The sequence below is a fragment of the Poecilia formosa genome, unplaced genomic scaffold (assembly GCF_000485575.1).
Source record: "Poecilia formosa unplaced genomic scaffold, Poecilia_formosa-5.1.2 Scaffold107, whole genome shotgun sequence".
Taxonomy (NCBI): Eukaryota; Metazoa; Chordata; class Actinopteri; order Cyprinodontiformes; family Poeciliidae; genus Poecilia; species Poecilia formosa.
Window position 1 is genome coordinate 1438145 of NW_006800046.1, and position 22335 is coordinate 1460479.

General features: G+C 37.0%; 1 protein-coding gene across 1 annotated transcript in view; it reads left to right on the plus strand.

The window, feature by feature from the left end:
* csmd2 (CUB and Sushi multiple domains 2) overlaps positions 1-22335 on the plus strand; it is a 240351-nt gene that overhangs the window by 32389 nt on the left and 185627 nt on the right. The window contains exon 3 of the mRNA XM_016675164.1: positions 12541-12653. Coding sequence (XP_016530650.1) covers positions 12541-12653 — 113 coding nt within the window. The remainder of the gene's footprint in view (positions 1-12540; positions 12654-22335) is intronic.

Genomic DNA, 22335 nt, shown 5'->3' on the forward strand with positions numbered 1-22335 from the left:
AAGCAAAAACAGGAGCAGTATGTAGAAAGGAGAATACTTTGTCACAGTACTCTTTCTCCTGTAGTTTATGTCTTATTTATCTCTCCTATCAGCCTCTGAACATGGGCATAGATCTACTCTTACAACAACAGAAAAAACATTGAGTGGGAACAAGTCGCATGCAAAGAACTGTACGCATAGAAAATACAAAAGCAAATTGTAGCTAGGAATGTGCATATTTCTGAGGAAATTACTAGTTTTATTCATGTTAGCCTGTGTTTTCATTTCACTCATGAACAGGAGTAAAATGCTGATAGATTTAGATTTGATCTATTTTTGGTCTTTGTGCATTTGTCATTAAAAATGGAAATATGTCTGGCACTGGCATAACACTTCATTAAAAATAAGTATCAAATGCAAAGATGCATTTGATACTTGGGTGTTTTCTGCCTCTCTGTAGTAGAGTCATCCAATGACTCTGATTAATATTCCATACCAATGTTTTATAGACTCAAACCTGATTATATTACTTCCATGTTTTACGGAGGTTAACACCTCTTAGACTGCATCAAATCACAGTATAAAAAATTGCTATTACCACCTTGGAAACATTCAGAATCTTGTACATCCTACATGGAAATGTTCTAATCACAGCTATAGTAGACTTTTTAAGTTACGGAAGATCATTTAGAGAAAAAAAGAGAACTTGGAGTTAATCAGATGGGGGTATGGCTTACATTAGTGTGCAATCGGTGATGAGGCTTTTTCTGTGTAGTAATGTTGGTGTCAAAAACCATTTCAGCTCGGTTCGAAATGGCTGCTCGGTTGATTCAAAAAGAAAAGGACACATCTAAATACTGAAAATATTACTACTTATTTCAACCACCTAAAAAGAAGCATGCATTAAATACTATCCACTCCTTTAGCTTATTTGTCAGTCATGCAGCATTTCTTTCATCTTGCCTCCTGTTTGATGTCAATGTGATCTCTTATGTCTGCCCTTAGTCTCTCCTTGATCATTTTCCACAGCCTTCTGTGTCATAATTGCTCTGTTCACTTACACACAGACACACACGCGCACACGCATGCATATGTTTTCACAAAGAAGTAAACAACGACATATCTCATAGCTACTGCTTAGAGTTGTCACTTTGCTGGGGACAAGAGGGGCACAACATTGAATAATTTTTTTTTTATCCCTAATTATTTTCTGCCTGAGGATTATTGCAAAGCGATTTGTGCAGAGCAGTGGAAACACAGGGGAGGGAGTACGGACGTCACCTTGTTCCATTTGTCAGCTTTGATTTGTTTGCTGTGGGCATAATTGACTTATGTCTGTACAGAGGGGGGACAAGTAAACAAAGAATTTAATTCTGGTTTGGTTTTTGAACTTTTCTTAAGTTGGACTGAAGGGTGGACTATTTTAAGGAATAAAATCACTGTGCTTTGCATTCATATCACGTCAACATTTTCACGTTTCTTTTTCATCACCACAATACATTTCTATATTTTATAAGGGTTTTATATGATAGACAAAAACAGATTAATGTATATTACAGACGCAGAAGTATTGAGTTATTTTTTTTTACTGAAATAAAGTCCATGACAACAAGATGCTTTCAAAAGTGTAAACAGAGTCCACCTGTGTATATTGTTATCGCAGAATAAATAGCGCTGGGAAGGATAAGAGTTTGTTTGCCTTCACAGTTTGTTCTTTGTTAGAGGGCATTAGTGAGCAAACACCATCATGAAGACAAGGAGCATTTGGACAACTTTGAGCTGTGCGCTCGACAAATTTGGGCATAACAAAAGAGTGACAAAGACAATCATTATTAAAAATAAACCGGACGAAGACTAAACTAGTTCACATACAAAACTGATGCTGCACCTCACCCTAAACTATATCCCCGGTGCATAATAACGTAGTACCATGCATCACTCTATGGGGATGTTGATGTCCTTGCAGTACAATGAAAAGCCTAAATAAATAAGCATGGCTACATTAAAATGGTTTACAGTGAAGCCTGTTCATGAGTTGGAATACCTCTGAGAATTTGTGGCAAGACTTGTCCACAAATCAATCAATCAATCAATCAATCACATTTTTTTTGTATAGCACATTTCAGCAGCAAGGTTTTTCAAAGTGCTTTACAACATTAAAAACAGAAACAGTCATGTTACATTGAATAAACAGTAACAAAAAATAAATAAATAAATAAATAAAAAAAAAATAAAGATAAAAACATTAAAACCCGCGGCCCTTTTCAACCAGGGGTGGACAACCCCCCCCAACCCCCCACACTTTCAAGAAGGGGGATTGCACCCGCACCCTTTTATACTTCTAAGAGTGGGGGGCAGTACCTGCACCTCCCTGGGGATGGGGGGTGGAAGTAGATAAAAAAAAAATAAAGATAAAAACATTGAAGACGTTAAAACCTGCACTCTAACCCTAATTTATCCATAAGCAACTCTAAACAGGTGGGTTTTAAATTGAGATTTAAAGGCACTCAGTGTTTCAGCTGTTTTACAGTTTTCTGGAACTTTGTTCCAAATTTGTGGTGCATAGAAGGTGCATTGTGGCACAAACCCCCACTGGATTCAGTTTGACTGAGTGTGAGCTAATTTCAGAAGATGAATAAGCAAAAAATATTCAACTATAATTACTGTTAACAATTATTCCAGACAGTTTTGATTCCAGGGTAATTACTATAAAAGCAGACCACATGTTTCAGATTTTTATTTATGAAACCTTTTCTCATAATTTGTAAATAACATTTCAATGTAGTTTTGCATGCAGTCAAGTTTAGGGTGCACTGCACTATACTATTAGCATTATTTTTAGACCTTGTAGTTTCTTCCGTTTTTGTCCTGTGTGGTTTACGTTTGACAATATGCCTTAAAAATTCAACATGAGCACTTATATGTTTTTTTTTTTTAATCAGACATCCATGCTAAACTTATGGATAGTCATATGCATTTTCTGCACATGTACTAGGCATACTGAGTTGCTTCAGAGATATTCATAGTGCTGGGGAGATGCAGATAACATCGGCACAATCTAATATGCTGTTAATGGATTTTAGATGGTTCACAGATAAACCAGTCATGCTAACTTGCTGACTGTTGGGCACAGCAGAAGAACTACATCTATGAGAATGTGTGGAAGCCATTATGCTCCACTTACTGCAAATCCTGGGTGGAATTAGATTTAAGAGACAGATCCGCTCTAAGATGACGGCCCGACTATCTCCAGTAAAGCATTGGTACAATATCCCATAAACCTTCCACTTATTTATACTCATCTTTTAATGTGGATGGTGATTACTTTTGTCATTCCACAAAGCAAATGATTACTAATTGGTCCTTAGCTGCTGCTCTTGTCTTCTTAAAGACCAAAAACCCAAGGCATCCCGTGATTGTTTAGACACTATAAATTGCTCTCCAGTTTTCATCAGTGCATTGGTTTTGTTTTTGTGCTCAGCAGCTCGGATTCCATTATTTTTCCGTTCTCGCATGCAGTTTGTTTTTCACTTCCAGCATCCAAACACGCTGTTATTTAGTTGCTCCAATTTTGTCGAGTGTGCCTCATCTGTTTAAAATCTCATCCAGTCTGTGCTAATATGTGTTTTCTTCTCTTCTCATATCTTCTTCGAACGCTAGCCTTCCACTCTGGCTTTTTTTTTTTTTCCCTCTCTTTCAGCCTATCTTCTTCCATGTCTCCCCACACCCTCCTTCTAGAGAGGCGCTGGTTTCTTAATGACTTCGCTGTGGTTTGACTTTCAGCTTGAACTCACTCACCGTCTACGTTTAGCGTCGGAGAGATCTGAGAAGCTCTCCTCTCCTCACAGGTTGTCCATGCGGTGCTGATATCTTGTGATGTCATGTTGGAATGTGACTCCGCTCATTGCGGCTTGACTTTCTTCACAAGACAGACCAAAGGAAAAGGGCTATCCGAGTCAAAATATGTCGGCGGTGTGTTAAATATAGATGCGCTGAGGGATGTGGGGGAAAGCTGTTTTGTTTTTAAAACTGTTGTGGCTTCTATCGAGATCCACCTTTACCAAACCGAGAACTTTTCAGAAAGGTGACACTGATGGCACTGAAAAATATACATGTATACAGACAGGTTACATTGAATATGTGCTTTCAAGATGGTCTCCATTGTTGAATCAAAATGTGCAGGTCTCAGTTTTGGATCCTGGTCATCAACCCTAAGCTGAGATGGAAATATGTGAGAGAGATCAGATTAGGAATCATGGCATTGTTCAAGGAGCTTTATCTCTTTAGATACTGTCAGTCATCAACTAGAACAGTTATTGCAAGATAATTGTATTTATCAAGAATGGAGTGAGGTTCTTGGATTAAATCAAAGGAATCAAGTAGGACTTAATCGGTACAGTTCAAGCCGGAATGGTGCCAGTTGATGAGTAGCTGAATATCCTAGTATACATCCCCAAGTGAAGTTTAAGACATCACCCTGTTTTTTTTAGTTTTTTTTTTTTGTGGTGCTTCAAAACAATGTTCTTGTGTAGTCAAATGTATCTTGGAATGAAGGCGAGGCAGAAATAACGAGTGTAAAGCAAGAGTTATGGTAGTGTAGCTGGTTTGCAGACAGTTTGTGGGCCATTTTCTTACCAAGAGTTGTGGTGCTGGGTCTTCAACCCTAGTTATCACTGGCCCAAGTTGCATGCTGGTATATGCAGGATATTGGGGAAACTTTAAGAACGATTCAGGCTGGAAGAAAGTGACGTGGGGAATAAGCAAAATGCCCAAGTGATGCAGTCTGCTCATCTGAAACCTTGTCTACTGACATACTGGAAACACCTAGTGAGCCCAGCAAAAAAAAAAAAAAAAATCTGTTAAGTTACCTGAACTAGTCTTTGAAAAAGTGGTTCTCTAAAAGTCAGAAGAAGTGATACATCTCTGTGATCTTCAAAGATATATTTCTAAAAAAAAAACCAAAAAAAAACCCAAAGATTTTAAAATTCCATTTAGGTGGATCATGACATAGCTGTGAAGTTTTCATACTCTTCCAGGACAAGATCTAAAGAAAAAAAGCTTGTTAGAGACAACTGGGAAGATCAGAGTGGATTATGGAAAAAACACACCTTTTAAAAGATCTAAAGAGCTTCAAATTGGGTGGAAGCCATTAGGAGTGGGCAGAGCATACCGAATGTTGCATGCAAAAGATGATCTTTGCACTCAGTTATTCAGCAGTCTCTCACTTTTCAGGGAAAGTATATGAAAGGAGCACAAAGCTCAGTGGAAATGCGGTTTTGGGGATGGGCTGAAGTGAAAGAGCACTGCAGTAAAACCCGGCACAGGGTCCATCATGTGGTGCTATGCTGCATTTTGTAATAAAAGGAATAATGCATGACAGAGAAATTATGAAATGAGATAAGTAAAAAGTCATTTTCATGTAATTCCTATATAATTTTTTGTTCAAGAATGTGTAAACCAGGCTTTTGCGTGATTAGGATTGTCTTCTTCTGGTTCTGTGTCCACTGTCTGGCACGGCACAGGATAAATAAACACCTAAATTTTTAAAAACAGAAAAAAAAAATCCCCAGTTTAAAAATATACCCCCTGTGGTGTTGATGGGGTTTGGATTTTACCCTCTTTTTTTTTTTAAAGAGCTAGCTCGTTTATATTTATTTCTTAAGCCATTTAAAATGACATGCTTAAAATCAACAGGTGCCAAAAAGTCTACATCGACCACAGTCTTTGCCATTAACAGTTTTTTTTTTACTGCCTCTGCAAAGCCATTAAGCAGCATAATTAGTGCTTTAAACACCAGGAGTTTTAAATGAAACTGAAGGCACCGAAGGCAGCTCTGTCAAGGCCAGATCCTGCCCCGGGCAAAATGACGTGCAGCGTTACGTTTAGGCCAGGAAAAGAAGAGAGGGCTGATGGGGGTAAAATATATATATATATATATATATATATATATATACTTGTGTGTGAAACTCTTCTTGTTACCTGGAGTTATCTAATTGTGTGTGTTTGTGTGGGAGTGAAGCACCATGTTAACCTCTACGTGGATACACATTTTGTTCTTTACTTAGATGGAGAAAGGGATGAGTCGTAGTCATAGATTTTGACAACGGTTTTAAAATTTGGATCCAACAGCAATTTATCTCGAAGCATGCACAAAAGGGCGGAGACTAAGAATTTGTTGGGCTTTATGTGTGTGTGTGTGTGTGTGTGTGTGTGTGTGTGTGTGTTGCAGAGGCACCGTTTTAGGCATCATGAGGTTAGCTCAGAACATTGCTGTTTGTGTGACAGGCAGTCAGAGGAGAGTTAGAGCTCCAGAGAACAGCTGAACATCAGCCTCTGGCCTTGACCACTGACAAGGTGCACAGGGTCCTGGAAGGGAAGGATATGCCACACATAAGCTCGCACGCACGCACGCACGCACGCACGCACGCACGCACGCACGCACGCACGCAAATAAAAAATATACCCTCGTTCTTCTCCATGCACTTTCCTCCCTTCTCTCTAACCACCCATCATTTATTGGCTAATGTCTCTCCTCGACTCAGCCATCAAAATCTTGCTGCTGTATCTATTTTTTTTTATCCTTCCTCTCCCCTCCTTTAGGGGGGAAAAAATCAGCTGCATCAGCACTGTGCTTACCTTCTATCCTGAGAATACACTCTACACACACTCATACACCCACACATTGAGTGAATAAGATTAAAGGATGAATGGCCTGATTTAGTCTATGCTGTTGTAGGCATGCACATATTTTCAAGCGGAGAGCACAAAACATACACAAACGTTTAAATAAGTAAAACTGCTTTTGTGTGGCTTGGCGAGTCCCTAAAAGCAAGTATGGGAGGTTTTCCAGAGTAAATAAACCTTAGTCACTCTCTTCTGTGAGGTTTGTACGTTTCCAAAAACAACAGCTTGTAAATGTATTCATACACCTTGAAATTTTTAACATTTTGTCAAGTTGGAAAAAATTTTGTTTTATTGGGATTTTATGTAATAAACCAACACAAACTCAAGTCTTTAGAATCAAATAGTTCTAATTAAATCCAATATGAGGAAATGCCTTCAGAAGCCACCTAATCAGGAGTTGCAGTCTACTTTGAATATCTCCTGGAAGACTGTTTAATCAATAATGCCAAGCATTGCTTGCTTCCAGTTCTACCAAAACATGGTCAAAAATGAACTGACAGGCCAGGTGAGGACAGCATTTTTCACTGAGAGAGACAAAAATCCCTTGACAACTCTGGAGACGCTGTATTCACCCGATGGTGTTGGCACCACCTCCACCCTTTTCTCTCCTCTCTCACGGCTACACATTTACTGTCTGACTCCATCTTCCCGGTCCGTTCATCCCCTCCTCCCGTCCCCATGGGGTAAGGCTGGACTAATTGGAAGCAGAGGTTCTTCATTGAGATGACTCTGAAGCCAGTCAGGTGAAAACTCTTCTTAATGGACCTCTGCTCTCTCCACACACAGCAGGAATGCCTTAATGCTAAGAACTATACATATAGTGCATACATTCCTTTGTGGTTGAACGTATAAACACATAGGCTTATCCTTCTCTCTGGAGAACATAATTGTTCCTTTTGTTTTTATAATACACATTATATGCCTCTTTTCCCCCCTTCTCTTCATCAATCTGGCCCTCACTTGAGACACCTGTGAAGGAAATCTATTCTTTACCATGTCTGTTGCAATGTCAACATTTTCTCGCAGCTTTCCCTCGACAACAGCAGCAGACTCCCGTGGCAGGTTTTTTTTTTTTTTTTTTTTTTCCCTTTTCATTTTCACAAATTCACAGATTGCCGTTGCCCGTATTGCATAGCAAAATGTCATCTTCCCAGCCTTCACACATTAAACCAGCGTCTGTGTGTCTCCAATTTTATCTGTGCTTGGCATGTGATTCAGCGCCGTATCTGGCTCATGCTTGACGATCGCGATTTGGACGCTGCGAGAATCCCTCCCAGTTTGTTGACCGCCCCTTCTCCTCGGGCTCTGCATTACACCCTCTATCTAATCCCCCACTTTCCCGCAGTGTTGCTGCTGCTGCTGGACCAAGATGGCTGCCTTCCAACTCAATTTGTGGTCAAGTAAAAGGGCTATTTGCATGAACATGTGTCCTGTCGTTTAGCATGTGGCAATCTTTCTTGGTTTGCCACAGGCGTGTATTTGCGTCTCTTCTTTTTAGTTTATCATACATAGGCGGTGCTTTGGGGGATTTTTTTTCCCCCCTGCATTGTGACACTTAAACACATTTTAATATTTAGAAATAAAAAAGTGGGATGTAATAAATTCTATAAGATGAAACATGTAATGAGAGAGAGAGAGGGGGCACATATTGCAAATGGGGAAAAAATAAAAATAAAAGTGACTTTTAAACAATTAGCTGAGTTTGGCCAGCAACACTGTCCTCTGTCAGAATATGTACACAAGGATTTTGATTCTTCGTGGCGATCCACATGCACAGGCAGATCAGTTTGTGGCGATGGGCAACAAATGAGCGGAGGACACCTGCGTTTCAATTCGCCTGTGTCTGTCTGGGTTTCTGACGGATCTCTGCCGCTCTGTGGGTGGTAAATTGTTTTGATTGCTAAAAATGGCAATGCTGCAGCAGAATGTTGTTCCTAACACAAAGAGGCTCTTTGCCAAAATTATATAATTACTTTGCCTCATTGTGTAAGATATGCTGATTAATCCTAGTACCTTTTAAAAAAAAATTTGCGACGATACTTTTGTGGCTCTTTTAAGTCTTCCTTTTGAAAATCACAATTAAACTGACGAGCTTTATTTTATTGGGCCACTTTTAAAGAATATAAAAGCTTTCATGACATACTGTTTTACTGGTTATGAATGGTATCAAGTGGCTATGAAAATGCTATGCAATAAGATTTTGAATAATGGACTGGTTTTGTGTAATTAGCAACAATATAATGAAAGAAAACAAATTTTATTAGACTGATATAGATATAACTGATACAGTCACTGAAAAGATCTTAAACTGCTTTAATTTGAATTGAAAACTTAATGCACAATCCCAACCTATTTTTTAGAATATTTATTATACAAGTTCTCAAAGTAAGCATTCATGTAGACAGATAAAATATATTAACTCTTAAGTTAAAATGTACTGCACTGAAATAACACATTTTGACATGCAACATTTAGAACAACTTTAGTGAATCTTATTGGTGTTTTATAGCACTAGGGTGAGTGGATGAAAAATTAATGGATGTCAGTTTTGTTCTTAAAAATCTAAAAGGTTTGCATCTGTATTCACCCTCCCTTGGCATCCCTAAATAAAAACCCATCTTAATAAATTGTTTTAGGAACTTGCCTTTATTAGAAATTACTTTCCACCTTGGTGTAATTTAATCTGTAGAAATACAGGTGTACTGTAAAACAAAATCGGATGTGTTTTTTTTATAATTATTATGAAATAATAATCTAGCACTGAACAATGTGAGCCGTTTTCAGTAAATTATCAGAAAATTGAAGTGCAGGCATGCCAGCATATGCCCATCCCCTTAAATTACTTGGCAAGCAAAGCAATTTTATCACAGAAGCAACAAAGAATTGCATTTTTTTCTCTGCAGGAGATGCAGAGAAGCTACAGCTCAGGTGCCAGAATCTTGGCAGGACAACTATTAGCTGGTCTCTCTGCAAATCTGACCTTCATGGAAGACTGGCAAAAACAAGTAGGCACAGGGAAGCTGCTCAGAGTTGATAGGGAAAATGGATCTTAATGCAGGGCAATCCTGAAAGAAAATTGGTTATATGCAGCAGAATGCTTTAGACTGAGGTGGAGGTTCAGCTCTCAGAAGTAGAAAAGCACTAAACATACTGCCAGGGCTACAACGGAACGGTTTAGATAAACACATTTATGGGTGTGAATGGTCCTGTCAAAGTCCGAGCCTAAGTGCAATTGGAGATCTGTGGCAGACTTCAATTTGATGTTCCTAGATTGTTGCCATCAAATATCCTTTGAAAGATGTGGCAGGGTCAAACCAAGTTGTCTTTGTTTCTAGGAAGTGTTCACTCAGGGGCACTGAATACAAATCCAAGAAAAAGCTGTCGAGACAACAAAATTTGATAGATCCAAGTTAGTTCCCCAGTTATCGGATCACTGGCTATGGATTAAGAGTAAAGGTTCATGGACTCATACAATAACGGCTAAGATAAACTATTTGGAAGAACATTTTCTGAGAAAGAGCTTCATTATCAGTATTTTTTTTCTTTAGATATGACCAAGTCCAGCTTAATTTAGGGGAGGTGAACAAAACTGAAACACAACAGGAAAGGTACATAAACATGCATGTATTTAAGCATATCTAAAATGTGTGCAAACTTTTAGTACAGATATACTAAAAGAAACTCACTGATTCTATAATGCATGGTGTCTGGAGGCTGCAGAGTGACAAACCTAATACCATCACACATTACCTCTGATTTCCAGTGACAACACCTTTAGCTATCCAAATTCTTTTACCACCGTTTCTCAACAAAATATGCCTTTGAGGTTTGTCCTTTTCCTTGATTTGAAACATTTTATGTAACCATCATGTGTAAAATAAAATCCCTTTTTCACAAGGGATTCTTGATGAGGATTATTTATTTGGCTTTTGAGACATTCGACTTCAGCAAAAATATGCAAAATTTTGCAGTAGTTTTTAAGTGTTTCTCATGGAAAATAGATTTTTCTCACACTCTGTTCTTTATAGAGTGGAATTAATCTAAAAAGTTGACATTGGGTGTTCAGTAAGTTGTGTTAAGTGAATGATTTCAGACTGAATGAAACATGACCAGACAAGTTTATTAGGTAGTAAGATTGTTTGGTGGTGCTTATTTAAATCAATATCACTGTATTTTATATACGTTTTCTTTTCAGTAGAGTAGAGTGATGCAATGCCAATGTGGGGGGAAAAAACCCCTCAACAATCTGGCATTGCCTTCTACGCATTTGGAACTGTAGCTTACGCAGTTTGGCTGCCACAAGCTAAACATGTTGGAAGTGCCCAGTGCATGATGCTGCAGCTCTTATGCACTATGTATAAAACACATGTGCAATGTTACAAGACAGTTAATATGACAGTGAATCAAAAATTCCAGCAAAGCCCTACAAATGCAATTACTCAACCTCGCGCTACACTGTTGATGTTTCGTATAGCTCCCTTCGTGAATGCTAGAAAATGAGTCACTCATGGCATGACTGACTTCCAGAATATTTGAGCAATTACTAAAGGATATACATTTTTTTCTGTTTTTAATCAAACAATTTATCCTTGAATATAAAAAAAAGTAATAAGGAAAATGTAAGATGGTGATCTCACAGGAACCTGAAAATTTAGTGGCAATAAAACCTTCATTCAGCTTGGTACCATTCACTAGGCCATGAAATTGATCAAAATATATGCAGTCAAGGAGGCAAGAAAATGACAGTTATTATTATTATTATTATTATTTACATATGGTGTATTCAATTTGACTACAATAATATATACATTGTCACTAGCTTTGATCTGGTGGTCTGATTCTGGAGTGTCTGTGTATGATATATATCTGAGTGACTTGGTTTCAACATCAAAGTTCTAGTTTGCATAATAATATTTACTGACTTGTGGTATGGTTTTATTTGCTGCGTTGGCCTGTACTTGGAACAGAATGCTCATTTGATGTTTCTTTAGAACATTTGGGACTTGCAAATCAAAGGTAGCACAAAAGTTAATAGATAATTTCAGCTGCATGTTCTCAATGTGAATTACAGAGTTAAAAATAGCACTTCTTCCATCCCTAAATGTAGGTGTTTTTGGATCTTTGATGTGTTATTGGATCTCAGAGGTGTGATGATCACAGTTTTTATTAGCTGCCAATTAATGCTGAAACTGTTTTGTTCCATTTTTAAAAGGGCAGGATGGTCAGTTTTTATTACATTTGAAACGTATTCAATTAATCAAACAAGAAATTTACATGTCCTTTTTTCTCTACTACCAAACTTTAAGAACCCCTAAAATTATAAGTAATGTTTACCAAAGTACCAATTACTTGTTTGATTGGAGCTGAAATGTGTTATAGAACTAGAAAATTGACACAATCAAATCAGTCGGTTTAAGCTTCTTAATTAGATCTTTTTTGTTTCATTGAGAATTTAAAAGGTCTTTAAACACCTCAAAAAATGTTGATCACTGGAAAAACCCCATCTAAATATGACACATTGGTAAAAATGACTATTTACTCTGTCTTAAATTTTTTGGTATCTGTCTCTGTGTTTCTTCCCACACTGACTCCACTGCAGGTTTATGTTTGCAGTAACTACAGTTGCACCATTTGCTAAAGAAATGCTAAATATGGGAAGTTGTCGTGTTTTATTTAGGTTTTTTTGACAGTGGATAGATGATTTCAAAGCTCACCAAGTTTTCTTTACAGTTGCATTGGTAAGTTTGCATTTAGGTGAAAAATACAAAGCAAGCTTACTTGAGACTTTTTTTTTAGTACTTTTGCAATTGATTGTATTATGGTTTGGATCACAGGACTGAATTTTTTTTCTTCTTATTTTTATATTTCCCCCCTTAGGTTAACTGGGTTCCAGCTGCCTTCACCTATTGTGAGTACAGGCTCCAGACTCACCTTGTGGCTGCTATCTGATTATGCTGTCAGCGGGCAGGGATTTAAAGCAGTTTATGAAGGTAAGACTGGTTAGATGTTTCATGAATGCCGAAGGTTGTTTTTTTTTTTTTTTCTTTTTTTTTTTTTATCGTTGTTGCAGAATATATTTTTTAGCAAATGAATTGAACTGATAGGATCTTGAAAAACGCTGTGCAAGTTGCCAATGAGTTCTATTATTATTTACAGAATTCTAATTGTTAACTCGGCGTTTGAAATTCCTTTACAAACTCAAATGTTTTATCATAGAAGATAAAAGCATTAGGAAAGAGAAATAATTTACTGTGTACCTCTACTTGCTTATCTGATACTCCAGGTGTTTAGTTGACCTGTACTGACATGCTGCATCTGTCAGAAATGTGTTGGCTACTTTAAAAAAATATATCCTTATGGACTATGGATATTTTAGATCCTTAAGGACTATAGATATTTTAGGTTATATAAAATGTGTCTCAGAAATCTAACATTCTGCTTGGCCTGGTTGAGCATCTTTATTTTGATGATTAAACACTTAATTTTGGGAAGGCTGGTGTTATTTGTTCCAAGTTTCTGACCCATTGTGGAGGCAGTAAGAAATGTTATGGATGTATTGTACTTATAAATCATCAGTAGCAATGACTGACAAGGTCACAGACTATAATCTATGGCTAAAAATAGTCAAAGTCAAGATGGCAAAAGAGCAATTTACTCCTTTCAAAAGCAACAGGGGGATTGTGGTTATCTCTTTAAACTAAACTTCTAGACTTCTGAGAGCTAACCTCAATGGTTATATATTTTAAACTATTTAGTTTTGATCATACACGAAGTCAACGATTTGTCCACACAATGCATTTTGTGAAATAATAGAGCTCTTTACTCCTGTGATAATGTCAGTGCATTCAGCAACAGGAGGAATTTGTACAAAGTCATAATTACCTGTCTCCTTCCTCACGACACTGGCAAGCCCTACTAGAACGACCTATGCCATAGGGGAAAAGATAAGTGCTCTGCTGTGCTGACATGTGGTGCTGCCCTCTAAGTTACAGTGAATGTTAATTGGATTGTGAAAAATAGAAGTGATATGCAAATAAGAACCGTCTCCCTTTAACTGTGCACAGGACACAATTTATGCACTGATGCTACATGTTCTATCTGAAACATTTGGCAAAGACATAAAGGGAATATTTCATTTATGTCTTGCCACAAAGGAACACAATAAGGTCTTTGTAAATTGTGGTTAATTAATATTGGCTGGAATCTGAGAAACCCCAGGATGATATCATGTTGCTTTTAGCTGATCAGTGCAAAGGCTGTTTGAGTGGAAGCCACTATCAATACCTGCTGCTGTGCTTTGATTGAATTTAGTTTTCAGTCAGCAACAGTGCAGGATAGTCAACAATGAGCAAGTTAGTGACACAAAAATGTTTGTGTAGCCTCCATGATGTGAGCATGATACATTTACTCGGTGTTGCATAGTATTCATATGTACTGCAAACTTGCAGCTTCAGGCCTTATGCTCAGTGTGGGTTAAGTTGTTCACTTTAAACTCAGTTTGAGTCCATTGTTGAGATGATTGATGTTTACTTTTACAGGTCATTTCATAGCACTAAAGTATGATGGACAACCACAAGCCTGTTTGCATACAGGATTTGCACATAATCTCATTCATGCACATAATCTCTCATTTATGAAAGTAGCAAAACTGCATAGCGTGTTCATTCCAAGCATGTGTACATTATTAGGTTTTGTAGAATTACTTTATTCACCTACAGCTTCAGGTAAATAAAGAAACAACTGACCTGGAGTTTGAACTCTTGTGCATTCGTCCAAAGTGAAAAGTGTGGGTGCATGTGTGATGTAGTGATTTGCTTGGTCCACTTATTTTACAAGATTGGAAATGTGATATCAGTTCACTGTCAAATATGATGCATGGATATTGCCTGCGGTTATGTTATCAAAAATAGATGCCTGTGTAGGTCTAAACGTTTTTTCATTCTTTTGGGGGCTGTGGGGATCACCCAGGTATCTCATATGCTTATACCAGTCACTAGCATGTTGGCATAATAACACTACTCATTGCATCAAATTCTGCTCTGCTGTCTGAATTTTTATTTTGCAGTAGCTTACATATTGACTTTTAGTATGTTCCTGCAAATGTTCTAAAAAAACTTTTAAAGGTTCCAGTAAATTATAGGTTGAAGGACTGTTTTCAGACATTGGAAAGCAAAGACGTTTTGGCATTTCAACAAACTGCTTTGCCTTGTTCTGAAGTGTCCAAAAATAATAACCATGTTTCAGTTTATCTTAAAAATACAGTTCTCAGCTGTAAATAAAAAATAAAAAAAAATAATGAAACCAATTCTGAATCCTTTGTTTCATGTCTTTACTCTTTGGTATAAATATAGTCCCCCCTCCAGGGAGCTGCATAAGATGTGTGCAGTACAGATGTCATTGTTAAAAAGCACTAATCCAACCATGAAGGATACCAAAACACTGAGGAACAACTCAGCCGAACGCCTCGTCAAGCAATGCCACAGAAACTAAACACAGACTCCAAGCCCAAGCAATTATTTGGGCATCTAACACAAACACAAAAACGGCTCCTGTTCACTGCTCTGCTAGTACTGACACCACCACTGTTGGCAAACATCACACATTTGAAAGCAAAGACATTGCTCTTTACAAAGAATTTGTGTCCCATCCCCTGTCTGACAAAAACTTTGTGTTAACAGTAAAAAGACGGGGGGGTGGTGGGGGGGGGATTACATTTGTGGTCCAAATTTCTCTTCAAGTTCTCAGTCCTGCTGGTAACGTGTGTTCCTCTGACCCTGTACTGATTTGAAATAAATTTTGATAACTTGCACAAAAACAAAGAAAATTCTCTTGACTCTGGCTGGTTGACAGAGGTGTGACTCATCAAAATTGACCAGTTAGTGGCTTTAATGAGATTCTGCCTTTTGCTTAGGGACAAGCCTATGCCAACTGGAAAATGTTTAGATGTCTGAGTGAAGTGTCAAAGTGAGCCAAAAGCAGTTTTATATGAATAGCAGGAGAAACCGCACTATCAGTAATTAATTTTCTTGTCGGTGTGTGAGAAAGATCAAATGGCAGATATGTTGACAAGACGTACCCAAAAGACAAATTGGACATTCTGCCTTCCAAAGCTGAGTTAAAATTTCTGTTAGTCTATTGAGGCTCACTCTTTTAGCAGGTAAAGTTGTAATAATTTGATATTACTCTATGAGCATAACCTGATTCAAAGATGGATTTAAGAATTTTATTTTTCTAGGCAGAGATTAAACGTATAAAATTTCTACAGTGAAAAAATATGGGTTGTTACTCTGTAACAATAATATCTGACTTGCACTTTTACAGTAATCACATGTCATAGCTTTCCTTTGAGACAAAAATTACAAAATGTAAAGCTCTGCTTTATTGGGGAAGGGATCATTTTTGACAGGAGGGTAGAAAACCCCCCACATTTCTTGTTTTAAAGATATTAATGATAATTGGCTTAAGTTGGATTTTTTTTCCCTTTAGTATGTTTGCATGCAAATGTCACAGAATCTGTTTCAAGCTAATTGGCTTCTAAAAATGGAGCTTTTGGCAGTAAAGCCTCAGCACACCAACCTCCTTTTTATATTAAGACTATGCTTACCAACCACCATTTTGGTGGGAGCTCATCTCGTCTATATTAGATATGTTCTTTTTCAGCCCACACTGCAATAAGCCTAAGTGCTGCACAGTCCATCTCCCGAACACACTGCGTAATGGCCGAGACCACTCTGGAATCTCTCCCCTCTTGTCACCATGGCAACCACAAAACTCTGTTTTTGTTGTTGTTGTTTTTTCCCACCCCATATTCTTCCTTCCCATCTCCTCTCTTTGCAAACTCTTTACTCATGTTTAATCTGTAGCAATGGAGAAGTAGCTAAAGGAGGCAAAGGGAATTGGGAACATTTGCTAAGCCTCAGAAAATATCTGCTGGGAGTGTTAAAGCACTCTTATCTTCTCATATGTTGCTGCAATCCTTGTGCATAACTGCTGCATCTTTTTTCCCCCTTTATTTATCTCTTATTCTTTTTTCCTCTATGCACTCTGCACCTTTTTTCTGATTCTCAGTGTTTCCTGATACATGCGTTATCTTCGCTGTTTCTGCCTCTTTCTTTAATAACGTGTTGTGATCATCATCAAGTCTTGTCTGTGTTGCATAATCAAAGTGCTTCCCAACTGGGTCATGTGAAGCAAAACCTCAGCCAACTCTTCAGCATGTTTCAAGCATTCTCATTCCCTATCGAGCTAATCTTCGTAGGTGTTTGTGTAAAGGAACGGAAAAAAAAAGAAGTCAATATTTATAAGCAGTCAAGTAAATATATTTCTCTTAGATTAAAATTTTAAGCATGTTAAAACAAGTTTTCTTTTGATAAGTTACTTTTTTTTTCCCATGCAAAAAATAAAAAAGGCTCAAGGGAGTTTCTGTGCAGCTGTATTGCTTTTCATGCATCCATTAAAGCTGATCTAGATTATTGACCATCTTCTAAGTCAAGCAGCCTTGGCGCTTCTCCTCCATCCCGCTCTGTGTTTGAGAGAAAGGAAAGTGGGGGCTGACTAAATAAAGGTGATGAGAGAGCAGCAGAGCGTGAGAGAGTTTAGTGTCTGATTGATAACTGAGCCTTGTCCCTATAGTGATGCGTTTTCTCCAAATGAAAGTAATGACTGAGGTTAAGATAAATATACTAGGCATCAATTCTCCAATCTTGCCTTTTTTACTTTTTTTTTTAAAAGAAACACAAGGAATAAGAAATGTTTAGTGAAAGGTAATAATTATGGCTGTGATTATGCATTTCTGCATCACAAAAACAAGGTTTCTTTGCTTATTGTTACTGGTTGCTTTGTTGAAATTGATTTGATTAGGCCGAATGTGCAAATGTAATTGAGGTAATTCCAAACACATTCATGTCTATTATTAACTTTATGTGGACAGCTTTATTTATCACGGCAGATTTTCCAAATATCTAGCTCACGCATTATCATCATTATGGTCATGTTGGTATTATTGGATTTTTGTGAGTAATAAACTGAGTCAAGATGAATAACTGTTTCCTTACATTTATCATTATTTAATTTGTATGCTGCTCTGCAGCTCACAACCAATTAAACTAGAGAACTGTTGTGCTGTTTACTAATAAACCCGTACAGTGTTCATTCCAAGTAAGCTAATGAGGATTAAATATGCAGTTTTGCTCTGGCTATATGTTAGAAACTTAAAAATGGCTTTAATTTTTACGTGGCCTCATACTGCTCGAAACCATAGTTTATAAAGCTTGAAGTGTATTTGATTATGGAAACAACACGATGCATAGTGACTGGCTTTGATACCTTGCTTCAATTCAGACAGGTTGTAAAATTACATTATCTAAAAGCTAATTTTGAGAACAATCTAATTAAACTCTCTCGGAACAGGAATAAACAATGTTTCTCATTTACTTAACCCCCAAAGTAGAGTGATATTGGCAATACTTAGTGACTAAGTAAAGCTACATTATTCCTATTTTCATAAAATTATGTAGATGCATACCATCCACATTTCCAGTGTTTTGCAATTTGCATAGAAGTTGCCTAATGTACTTTTTTTTATGCATTAGCTGGGCTATAGCAAAAATGTATATCTGCATAAAGAATGCAGAGAATCTCCTGAGATGGGTTTGAAACCAGAGTAATGATCTGCATTTTGAAGGCAGTGTGAATTTTGAAAGCTTGGGATTGGTATTTGAAGATAAAACTTTAGCTTTAGATGCCAGTACCAAAGTAAATACGGCACATTTTGTGCTGCATCTGTACGAGCACAAGTGTTTATTCAACAAGTGATACTTGCTATATTCACTGATAAGAATCTGTAATCCCAGAGGCGTTTTTGAAGCTCTGCTCTCTGATGAATAGAAAATAACCAGTGACATTTCTCAGAACCCAAACAACAACTGAAATTCATTTCTTTGACTCTTACTGGACTTATACATATTTTCAATTCCTTTGCAGTTGGAAGTTATTTTATTTTAGTTAACATTCAGATGTCTGTCCTCCACATTGTTTTAAGACTTCTGTGCAATAAACAACCTTGGAGTACAATTTATTTTTTGGATATTTGTCTAAATTGTCAGAAGTATGTTTGTCTGTGGCACAGTGGCATTAAGAGGCCATTATATTTCTGCAAAAGATGCATTTCTTGTAAAAAAAAAAAAGAAAAAAAAAAGAAAATTGAAGGTAACCAACTTGCTCTTATAGCATTTTCCTGCACATTCTGAAATTCTGAAGCCTGAAACAGAATGAGTCTGTAACATATGCTCCCAGACAATAATTTATGGGTTCAACAAATTCAAATGTTAAATGTGTGGTAATAAAGAAATAAAAAAAATTAAACTTCAGAAAATGAGGTAAGCAGATAGGGTGAATGCAAAATATTGGATCTTTGCAGGTATTTGACATTTGGTGACATTATTCAGCATTAGTGAAACAATAAACCATGATAATGACTGATCAAATTTTGGGAAGTTTTCTGGGGAAACGAGCACAACTAATAAATAAGTACTTGGTTGCAAGAGTTTTAAAGAAAGAACTGTTCCCATGATGCCTTTAAGAAAGGAAAAGATTGTCTGATGTAGTGGTGATTGGTGTGGCAGAATAAAAATGGAGGACTTGAACCACAGTTTTATCTTTCTTTAGTGAGACTGTCGCAGACAGCAGAGCTGCTTTACTAGAGTGACGATGCTTTAGTAAAATTGATTACAACCAGAGACTTCTTTTTAAAGAAAATAAAATCCTAAAACTTAAAAAAACAACAACTTGCCTTTGTATAGAATAGAAGTAATAAACCAGCTAAATGCTTTCAACTTTTTTTTAAAGGTTTCTAAGCAAAGGTAATGCCTAGCTGGCTATGAATTTAATGCATATTTTAGAAAAACATCAAGCTGTTTCTTAAAAGAATTAATAGAATTTCACTGAAATAATAAATCATTTGATTTAGCCAGAAAGTCTAAAGTCAAAACTTTCATCTAAGTGATGAAATTGCTGCTATTTCAACTAGATCTCCTGACATTCCAATATCCGAACACCATTACATTTATACTAGTGTTTAAGCAAATCAAAAATTTCTATGTTGCTTCAGCACTGGGTGTCTTCTTTAATTTTGGTGCTCATTTTGTTTTGGAAACGGAGATAAATTAAATACTCTGGTGGTTTTGACCAAAGTGAAACTTGGCCTCTATCACAGCAGAATGCATTTCTAATGCTTTCCATCGTCAAAGAAGTGCTCCAAGTAAAAAGTTCTTCCTTTTTGTGTTCTTGATGCGGTATGTTTATTCATGCGGTGCAATGTTTGCTCTGAGGAGACGATCACAAAAAGAACTCTATTAGGTAAAAAAAAAGAAAAGAAGTGCTTACTTTAAGGAGAGCCTGAACTGAGCTACCCTTTAACTGCAAACACTACTGTGTGCCCACATTTGTTGCTATTTGAAAAATACAGTGTTTGACTGTGAGTAAGCAGATCTCTGTTCGGTAGGTTGTGGTTATTTTTAGTTTTCTGGAGTTGAAGTCAACTTCTCTAAGGCATCATGTTTGATTATTGTGCTGCATTTCTTTTTAGAGCCTAAAAAACATGTTGCTTCCAAAGTTTCCAAAAAAAAAAAAAAGCCACCAAGAGGCTTTCACACATTTTCTGCTAAATTTTTCAAACTTAATTTTCCTGATTTTTATCACAGTATTTGATAAAAGAAAATATGTGATCTTGTGATGCTCATTTATGGTAAGCTTTGCAAAAGATTGAAGTGTTTTTGGTGATTTTGAATTCCTTCACTTTTTTGCTGTTTTTTTTTTATTACTTTTTTTTATAGACCTCACACGTGAAGACCATATTTAACAGTTGCTGTTTCTGCACAAGCCTTATGCCAGCTTGTCATTTCTATGACAGGCTAACCAGGACACAGTTTTTATTATGATCTTCTTTCCCCTCCTGAGGTTTTTGTTTTCTTTTTTTTTTTCCCCTTTCGCCCACTTTCTGGGTGATTTGGTTGCAAGACATAGTCCGGGCTGTGGTTAGCAAAAAAAAAAATTCCTGCACCGCACTGAGGTTGCACTGTCACAAACACTTCACACACACTACCCAATCACATCCATTTGCACAAATGGACACACAATTCTCATTTAGACTTCACATCTGCTGCTCGGTAGAGCGTGCACAAAATGGCCATTATTCCTTGCGACGCGCTTACTTTGGGAAGGTTTCCAGGGTTTCAGGAGCTGTGCAAATGTCCCTTTCTAATAAATCATGCTACTCTATTACATCTACCTGGTGTTATATTTTATACATATTTCACTAGGCAATTTGAAAGCATGTGTAAGCTCAGAACAAATTCACCACAGCCATAATAAAAGGGATGTTTCAAGCTGCTTTTTTTTTTAGGTCAACTGTCAAAAAAGGAACACTTACTTGCTTTCGATTCACTGTGATGAAACAACGGAAAGAAAAAAAAAATCAGAACATCTACTGCTAGTTATAGTCATGGTAACATTTCAAGTGACTATAAAGAATTTGCACACACTGTTCATAATTAATAATGTCATACTGTTATCTATGCAGGCAGTAAGAGTGAACTTTAGCTCTGCGCTTCTGTTTTGTTTTCAAATTATAGTATCATGTTTTAACTGTTAATTGAGTCTGATGCATCAACATCGCACAAAATGAACAAAATGTGGTTAAATGTGCTCTCAAAATGAAGCAAGGGTGTGTTATGTTTCTTTTTTTTTCTTTTAATGTGGGACACATTGTGATAACTGTAAAATAAACATGATATACTTTTGTCACCACAAAGATACAACGATGACAGCAATGACTCTGGTAGTAGATGAAGCTATAGGGAGTCTTTTTGCACCACACCAATCGAGGTCATCCTAACAACCATGTCAGAGAAACACAAGCAACGCCACATGGCACATTTGCTGTGCTGTTCCTCATGCACAGCTCTGTCTCTTCCAGTGCCATGCATTTTTTAGAGGGTTAGCTCATCTCCCCAGAAAGCGCCACAAAGCCAAACTGCTCTCTTTTCTCCTTTAGGGATAAAGGGATCAAATGTAACCTCGAAACCACTTTGCTAGTAAAGTGGTTACCTGCTTTATTCAATTAAACTTGCCAAAACGTTGTTGGTGTGTTAGTCATGTACAACCCTAGCACAATAGTGTGTTCCTTTTGTTTCAAGTGGCTTGTGGATTTGCTGCTTGGTAATGTGATTTTTCAAGTCCATCCTTAGGCAATCTTAATTAGTGTTTTTTTTTTTAAATTAGTGTTATTTTTACTGACAGATTAAGGGATAGTTCTCTTTTTGTTAAGGGATCATAATTGTTAAATAACTTTTAAAACCAGTGCATGCAACAACGCAAATAGGAACTTCAGTTAGTCTGGTTTTTTCAGCTGATTGAGTATATATGAAATGCTGATTTGTTCTCTGCTCTGCTGTTAGCTAAGTGAATATAGTTCTCAATATGTTAATTAGTATGCATTTAAACAGAAATGTTGTTCTACATACAGAATACAGAGTACAATAACACATGCTGTATAAAGTGTTTGTGCTTCCAGGTTAATGAAAAGCAATTGTTGAACCCTGAGAAGGTTAAACATGCCGTGTAGGTGTGATAATTGTGTACAATTTGCTATGGTTGACCTATGTTTGAAAACTT